We start from the raw sequence: 8,537 nt of genomic DNA, 5'->3' as shown, positions 1-8,537 counted from the left end.
GCTCTTCTCTGTTCTGAAATTCTTTTCTTCTCTTTCTTTTTTTGTTATTTCTCACCTCTGGTTTTTCTCTGAGTGTTCGTCTTTTTGTTGTTGTCGGTCTCTTGGGGAGATTAAGCGTTGGAACTCGAACTCTCTTTTTGGTTGGAGAGAGCTGTGGCGGTTCCCTACTGCCCCGTCGCCATCTTGGTCCCCCCTCTCTATCACTCTTTGAAACTACCTTTCAAGAAATGTAGTGGTCACACATTTCTGTCCTCATTTTATTCTGTGCCTCCTGGCAGCTCATGAGGACACTTGCACACTCCATCATTCACATATAAGTATACTCACACACATGTAAACTCTCACATGTAAGTATGCTATGAAGGTGCACTCACAATGTAGATCCTCATGCACACATAGGTATGCTCACACACATACGTCTTTGGATGCATTTGTTTTCTGTCACCATAAATAGAATCATGACATGATTTATCCTTACTAGATCCAACAGTTGGAGAAGGGTTCACCTGGAAAGCTGAAAGTATTGGCGAAATCCACTGAAGGACCAGAGACCATCGAAGGAGTATATAACACAGTGAGTTTTTGTTTTATAAGCAGTATGTGAATGAACACACTCAGAAATTAGCAGAAATTGAACCTACAGAACCTCCATACTGTGATGAATGTTTATTCTTTGGGAGAGTATATAGATAGGGAGAAGAGCTCTTAGTGGTTTCATAAAGAATACCATGAGGTCATCGGATGACCTCCATTAAGCCAGTTTGTTCCTCTTAGAGTAGAGCTGGGGGTTGGGAGACTGCCAGTTGAACCACACTCCTAATCCCATGGGGAGAAGCTGGACTTCCTCCTTGCCACTGAAGTGTTCATGCAATTCTGAAAGAATGCGGGCTTTGGCTCCAGTTGCACAAATGCCAATGCAGAAACACAAGAAATAGGAAAAAGCAAAAGTCAGTAGTTCCACAAAAATGGACATTCAATACTGAAGTAAATGAAACCCCAAAGCACTCAAAAGAACAATAATAGGAATGATCTAGGTCAAAAATGACACAATTAAGCACTTAAATTCATTGAAAAAACTGCATTTTTCCATTTGTAAAGTTTATAAATAAACAATGGAATGAAATAAGATAATGGAAGATGTGAAAGAGAATTTCTGGGGGAAAAATTAAAATTTAGAATGAAAAGCTTAACAAGTCAAATAAAATTCAGTTGAAATCCTTATCAATAGACTAGAATAAATAAAAGACTATGGGGGCATGAAGAAAAGGTAGATGAATTATAGTGTTCAGATACCATTAAGAAAACCAGAAAAGTACAAATGGAACATATAACTAGACCATTACTGAAAGACATAACTTACAAGTTATAAGCATAAAAGATGGTGTAGTCAACAGAATACTAGTAGAAAACCCAAATCTTGAGAAGAGATGGTTATTCAGGAATAGAGACTGGAGTACCAGACAAGGCCAGGCAGAACCTGGTCTGAACATTCAATGTTTTTTGTTCTGTATTTTCAATCTTAAGACAGCCCCATAACATTGGGCATACAGAATAAAGAATATTGAAAGCTGCAAAAAGGAAGCACAAGATGCCTATATCCCAGTAGAAACTCTAAAAGGGATGAGGGCAGGAAATGATGTTTCAAGCCTTGAAAGAAAATAACTGCCAGTCTAGATTACTGTATCCAGATTAGTGAATGAGACACTAAACCTTACATGATAAAAACGGGAGCAATTCATGAGCATGAGCCACACTACAGATGATATTTCAAAGAAGCCTACCACAGAAGAAGAGAAATACAACCATGAGAATGTGGGGGAGAACAAATCTCGGTAGAAGAACAAGCAACTAAGTACCAGGGATGAATCAGGAATTAGTATAGTTCAATACTAACTCTGAGTGCTAATAGTCTCAGTTCTCCAAATAAAAGACATAGACAGGAGGATTGGATATTTTTAAAAAGGCTGGGCACTGGTGGCTCATGCTTGTAATTCTAGCTACTCGAGAAGCTGAGATCTGAGGATTTCAGTTTGAAGCCAACCGAGGCAGAAAAGTCTGTGAAATCTTTTTTTTTTTTTTTCCCCGGTCTTGTGGCCTGAACTCTGGGCCTGGACGCTGTCCCTCAGCCCTTCAGCTCAAGGTGAGCGCTCTGCCACTTGAGCCACAGCACCACTTCTGGCTTTTTCTGTGTATGTGGTGCTAAGGAATTGAACCCAGGGCCTCATGCATGCAAGGCAAGCACTCTACGACTGAGCCACCTTCCCAGCCCAGTCTGTGAAATCTTTATCTCCAATTAACTACTAAAAAGCTGGAAGTAGAGCTGTTGTTCAAGTGGTAGAACACACACACACAAGACCCAATCCCTTGTTGCCTACAAGAAATGTACCTTACTGGCAAAGACAGACTAAAAGTGAAAGGATGAAAAAAGATGCTCCAAGAAAAGGGAATTCAAGAGAAAGCAAGAGTGGCTATATGTATATACTGTATACATATGCTCACGTAGTTAAAAACTGAACATGTGGGTGTGGAGCCTCAAGTTATAGTCCTAGCTCCCTGGGATGTGGAGATCTTGGTTCCATGATAGCTCAGGCAAAAACAAGTTCACAAGACCGCACCTCTACCGATGGCTGGGAGAAGTGGCATGCACTTATTTTCTCAGCTGGGGGGCAGCACATGGGGCTGGACACATGCTGTCATCCTCAGCACAAGTAAGCTGTCCTAGGGAACACCTGTGTGCACTGTGCTCAAGACATGCCTGTGTGGCTTCATACCTCTGCTTATAGTCACTTGCACTTGAGCTTAGCCCTTCAACGCATAGGTTTTGAGGGACACACAGGCTCACGTGGACTTCTATCATAAACCTTTGGAGGAGTGTTCACCTAAGCTGACAAACATGCTGGTACAGGTTGCTTATAATACTTATGGCCAGCCCTTTAGCAACAGAAAGTATCTATAGTGCTGTCCCTTATTTCTCTATTTTTTAAATTTCTTCCTAAACATAGGTTTTGTTAGCAATTGGTCGTGACTCATGTACAAAGAAAGTAGGCTTGGAGAAGATTGGTGTCAGAATCAACGAGAAGTAAGTGTGTGAATGAGCACAGGGCTGTGGTGGGTGGACACACTGCACACTGCACTGCAAAGCACAGCTTTGTCACACCTCCTCTTAGGTTGCTCAGTTAGAAGATATAAAATGTTCAGGCTTTAAATTCTCCTTGTAGTCAGGACTATGCCAACTCTGTACTCTGGTTTTTTCAGTCAGTCACGCTTACTATGTGCCTTAAAGAGTACATGTATCTGACAGCTGTTTAAATACAGATTAAATATATTTGTGGAAATATATGATGCAGTGTCTGTAAGAATGAATTCTGATGGTACTGACTAATGAAAAAGAGCCTGAAGATCCAGTGGGACATGGGAAGAGCTGGTGGTGAGCCTTGGCACCCAGAAGTGTGCGTGCTGGACCACAGAGGCACTGCCTTTTGGAATGATGGAAACCCTGGTTATTTTAAGGTGTTGATCTTAAATTAATAGAGATTACTGTTAGCCCGAGGTATGTGAGTTCTCAAATGAAGGAGGGCTTTCCGTTGTGTAGTTCTTCATATGGAATGCTACCAGTCAGCAGTACCGTTAGTCACAGATTTCCTTTCCTTGTCACACACAACCAGGAGTGGTAAGATACCAGTGAATGATGTGGAGCAGACCACTGTGCCCTATGTCTATGCTGTTGGGGATGTCCTGGAGGGCAGGCCGCAGCTCACTCCAGTAGCCATTCAGGCAGGCAAGCTGCTGGCTCGGAGACTCTTTGGGACCTCTCTGGAAAAGGTAACATTATTCCAGGTGCTAATGGTGTCCTTGTTCTCTGTGAAGCTGGAACCTTGTGCGCTTCTCCCCTGGCCCTGAGGTAATATCTGGACGTTGAGACTGAACACAGCAGCACAAGTAATGCTTATGCAATCACTTTCCAAGTGAAGGTTTCCCAGAGATGGATTTGCAGCTGGCTCACTGTTGAGTAGTTACTTTACACAAATATGGCTGAGTTTCTCTCTGTCCAACATGGTGCACTGATTTCATTAAGACCACCATGGTCCGGCCCTACAGCTTACCAGTTTGTTGGTGGTCATGAGTCAGACAGCATGATGAATAGTAAGGCAGAAATGAGTATGTGCCATAAGCCAGTTGCTTTTGGGCCATGGGGAGGACACTGCGCTGTCACTGCAAAAGGATGGGGAAAGGCTTCCTCTGTACATGCAGAAGGGCCCTCAGCGTGGCCAGGGGCTTCAGTGCCTGCTTGGGGAGACTTGGTCAGACCTCTGTCACCACTGCTAGGCCAGTGCTGTGGGTCCAGTGGTTTGCAGTGTTCATATTCTTTGTGTTCTTGGGATAGGCTTTGTAGGATGAGCAGATCAACATTAGGGTAGCAAGGATTTTTCTGAAGGTCAGTGGTCCAGGTAAGGGCATGGAGTCTGCAACATATGGTTTGTCTGAGGACTGTGGTCACCTCGTGGCAGTCTCCCAGTGCAGACGAGAACATGGGATGTGTGCTGTGGGCATTGCTAGCAGGGCCAGGCATGTCACAGGAAGGGAGGGCTGAGAACCGTGATGTAGGTGGTATGTTGAGGAGTTTGTACACAGAGTAGGCAGGAGTGGGCGGGAAGCTGTCCCGGTGTGAGGAGCTGGCAAAGACCTTACTTCTCCCAAGTTTTCCTTTAGACGCAGGAAGGGTGGTAAAACCTCTGCCCGTATTAACCCAGTGACTAGTCTGCCATTTCTGCTCACTCCTTTTCTGATACATGTGAACATAGATATTGTGCATGTACTCTTTCCTCTTCTTTTGGCTGAGCTTTTTGAAATGGCGACATCAATGGTGCCTTGCCCGCCCCTTGTACTTTTTTTTTTTTTTTTGGTCATGGGGCCTGGGTGCTGTACCACAGATATTCAGCTCAAGGCAAGCGCTCTACTGCTTGAGCCACAGTGCCACTTGCAGTTTTCTGTTGGTTTATTGGAGATAAGAATCTCATGGACTTTCCTGCCCAGGCTGGCTTTGAATCGAGATCCTCAAATCTCAGCCTCCTGAGTAGCTAGGATTACAGGTGTGAGCCACCAGCACCTGACTTGCCCCTTGTACTTCTGTCTGTGAGTAAAAGCTCACTGCATCATATGGCACCTGAGAAGGACAGCCATGTCTCTCTCCATGGAGAGAGACAGACAGACAGACAGAGAGACAGTGTGTGTGTGTGTGTGTGTTGGTTCACCTGCCACCATTGCCACTTAACAACCTTCTAAGTCCCTTTAAATCTGATAGTCCTACTACCTTTTGTAAATGTTTGTAATAGTTTTTTTCAGAAACACTGTCACAAAATAGGAGAATGTGATTTGTTGTCTTCCAGTGTGATTACACGAATGTTCCCACCACAGTGTTTACCCCTCTGGAGTATGGCTGCTGTGGACTATCTGAGGAGAGAGCTATTGAAGTTTACAAAAAGGAGAACATGGAGGTAAGATCCTGTGCCTTGTTTGCCTCTTGAGCTCTTCCCTTTAACCCCCCCTCCTCTTGCAGCCCTTTCTGTCTGGTCATTTTGTAAGTTGCTATAATGGCTACATTATAGAAGATGACATTTCTATTTCAGGAGAATTCAAATTAATCTTTTGTGCAAAATAATTAAAGAACTCCAACTGGGGAGAGGGTCTACAAGTGGGGATTTAGAAGCAACAAGTCTGCAAGGCTCTGAGTTCAAGACCCAGTGCTGGCACACACAAAAAGAAGAACATATCCTTATATTAAAGAACTGAATCTGAAGACTGAAGTAACAGTTCCAGGAGAGATTGGTGGAGCACAACTATCAGTCTGTCTCTGTGATTGGTCTTTGGGAATGTAGGCAGAGAACCTCCTCAGACCTCTCTTGGCAGTGTTCAGTGCCAAACACAACAAATGATGTCTGTTGACTTTTGACATGCATTGGTACCCAAGTTCAAGTCCTTGCGCTGCCCAAAGGAGCAACAGCCGCCCTGCCCTTGCCTTCTAGGTGTATCACACTTGTTTTCTAGGTGTATCATCCTTGTCTTTTAGGTGTATCACAATTGTCTTCTAGGTGTATCACACTTTGTTCTGGCCCCTGGAGTGGACAGTAGCTGGCAGGGAAAACAGCGCCTGTTACGCAAAGATAATCTGCAACAAATGTGACCACGTACGTAGCCAGCCTGGCACTCTCACTTATAGGGCTGGGGTTGAACACAGTGGGTTCCACCATGGAGCCCACCCCTCCCCCCAAGGGCTGGCATTTAAAAGCAGAGATTTGTTCCTAGCAAGAGGGCTTTAGTCTCTTTAGAGCCACGCTTTAGGACAAGAGTTCTCAGAGCCATGGCAGAGGTGGACGCCAGTGCTCTGGGGCTTCTCCTGGGCTTGCTGTGCATTAGGCTTGTCAGTATAGAGCGAACCTTTTGGTAGTTACCTGTGCATCCCAGGCCACGGTGGCCTGGGGACTGTTGCTGCCTGAGGTCAGCTGGCCCATGGCCCTTCCAGTACTGTCATCACTATTGAAGATGAACAAGGCCCGAAGCTGATGAGAAAGTACCAGTGAGTTGTGAGCCTGTAGCATACTGTGACCCTAGAAATGCATATTCTCTCGCGTCCTATCACCCAGCTCTGCGCTCGCATCCGCCGGCATCCCCACACACAGACTAGGGTGCTGGCTTCCTGGTCACTGCTTTGTGTGCGGAGCCAGGCACAACTCCCTGCCGTGGCTGGCTGCCTTTTTAGTGCGGCTGGGACCTTAGAATGATGGCACTGTTGGAGTCGAATCCACCTCTGCTGTGGCGGTGCTCAGCATTATCTCAGCATCATTCAGACATTTACATTAGACGGATGGATTCCTCTGTGCTGAGTAAATGGCTTGTTCTAGTAAATTGGAGTGCAAATTAGCACTAGGTGAGCATTTCCTGGTTCATTTAGTAGAGTTTTAGAGTCTGCTTCCATGGAACGTTCTCTTCTTACCTCAGCAAAGCACTAAGAGCTGTTTTAGGGGGTATTGTGAACCTGAGGCCAACCCCGAACCTCTGTGTCCTCCTGTTCTCTTTGTATCAAGGATCGCATCGTAGGACTTCATGTTCTTGGACCGAATGCTGGTGAGATCACCCAGGGGTTTGCAGCCGCCATGAAGTGTGGGCTCACGAAACAGCTGCTCAGTGACACCATCGGGATCCACCCCACATGTGGGGAGGTAAGGGGTAGGAGGCCATGCGGTTGCTTATAGCTGGTGTTGTTTGCAAACCTATTTGAAAGCAGGTTATCAGAGATTTGTAGAGTAGCGTGTATGTCTCTCTCTCTCTTTCTCTCTCTCTCTCTTTTGTCGGTTGTGGGGCTGGAACTCTGGGCCTGGGTGCTGTCCCTCAGCTCTTCAGCTCAAGGCAAGCTCTCTCAACTTGAGCCACAGCACCACTTCCGGTTTTCTAGTGGTTTATTGGAGATAAGCGTCTCACAGACTTTCCTGCCCGTGCTGGCTTTGAACTGTGTTCCTCAGATCTCAGCCTCCTGAGTAGCTAGGATGACAGGCATGAGCCACTGGCGCCTGGCTACGTGAGTGTCTCTTAAAGCAGCAGTGGTGGTCATGTCTCCGTGTGTTCACTGTACGTTCTTCCTTTGAGCAGGTATTCACAACTCTGGAAATTACAAAGTCATCGGGCCTAGACATCACCCAGAAGGGCTGCTGAGGCTAGCCCGCTGCTGCCGGCCCTCCTTCCCTTCTCCACTCTCTGAAGACCAGATGCCCTGTGCCCTGGACACTGTGGGCACAGAGTCTGACAGAGATGAGAAGAGGACAGGAGACGGCAGCAGCGGCCCAGCCCTGGCTGACGGCAAGCAGCAGGAGGACTGCGCCCTTGACGCCCTGGCCCCGAACCTGCACCCAGGTGAGCCGCGGCCGACTCTTGCACGTCAGACCTGAACTCCTCCAAGCCCTTAGGATGGACAGTTAGCCACATTGCCTTTTGTCCCTGCGGGAGTCCCTGCGCTCTCTCTTTGCATGTCCCTGGAGATACTCTGGTGGAACTGACAGTCATGGAGCAACTTCCCAGCATCTGGGCCTGGCCCATGCCAGTCCATGGCTTCTGGGAGACACACTCGCCACTGCAAGAACACCGTGTGCTCCGCATGGGCTCTAGTCAACTGTAGAATGCAGCCTTGCAGTGCATTTCACCTGCTGTCAGTGTCCCGACTTGGGCCCGCCAGATGCCTGTGCTGGAGCCTTGAAGCCCTTGCCTGCCTGAGTGTTGCTGGCGGGAGGCGCTCCGGTCAGAGAAGCTCCTTTCACCTTGACCTCAGGGTACATTAAAAAGTTTTCAGTACCATACTGTGAGCCGCTCTGTGGAGTCAAGTCAGCAGAGGAGCAGGGGCACTGGTTTCCAGGGCCCGGGGGAGGGGCCTCGCTGGTTCTCTTGGGAACCTGGGCATCCCGGACTGGGGCTTTCCCAGGAGCCCTTGCTCTGGTGGCACTCGAGCTGGCTCACTCAGCCCAATGCAGAGTCCTGCCGTCAGAATCCCT

The 8,537-nt window shown here is 47.0% G+C and overlaps 1 protein-coding gene across 1 annotated transcript in view; it reads left to right on the top strand.

Moving 5' to 3' along the window:
- The window catches only part of Txnrd3 (thioredoxin reductase 3), a 25,336-nt gene extending 17,045 nt beyond the window's left edge, over positions 1–8,291 (top strand). Inside the window, exons 10-16 of the mRNA XM_013032289.1 lie at positions 482–574; positions 3,003–3,079; positions 3,666–3,822; positions 5,388–5,495; positions 6,090–6,185; positions 7,083–7,217; positions 7,645–8,291. Coding sequence (XP_012887743.1) covers positions 482–574; positions 3,003–3,079; positions 3,666–3,822; positions 5,388–5,495; positions 6,090–6,185; positions 7,083–7,217; positions 7,645–7,707 — 729 coding nt within the window. The 3' untranslated portion in view covers positions 7,708–8,291. The remainder of the gene's footprint in view (positions 1–481; positions 575–3,002; positions 3,080–3,665; positions 3,823–5,387; positions 5,496–6,089; positions 6,186–7,082; positions 7,218–7,644) is intronic.
- The last annotated feature ends 246 nt before the right edge of the window (positions 8,292–8,537 follow it).

Source organism: Dipodomys ordii, unplaced genomic scaffold (assembly GCF_000151885.1).
Source record: "Dipodomys ordii isolate 6190 unplaced genomic scaffold, Dord_2.0 Scaffold153, whole genome shotgun sequence".
Taxonomy (NCBI): Eukaryota; Metazoa; Chordata; class Mammalia; order Rodentia; family Heteromyidae; genus Dipodomys; species Dipodomys ordii.
Note: the sequence above shows the minus strand (reverse complement) of the source record. Positions and strands in the feature narration are given on the sequence as shown.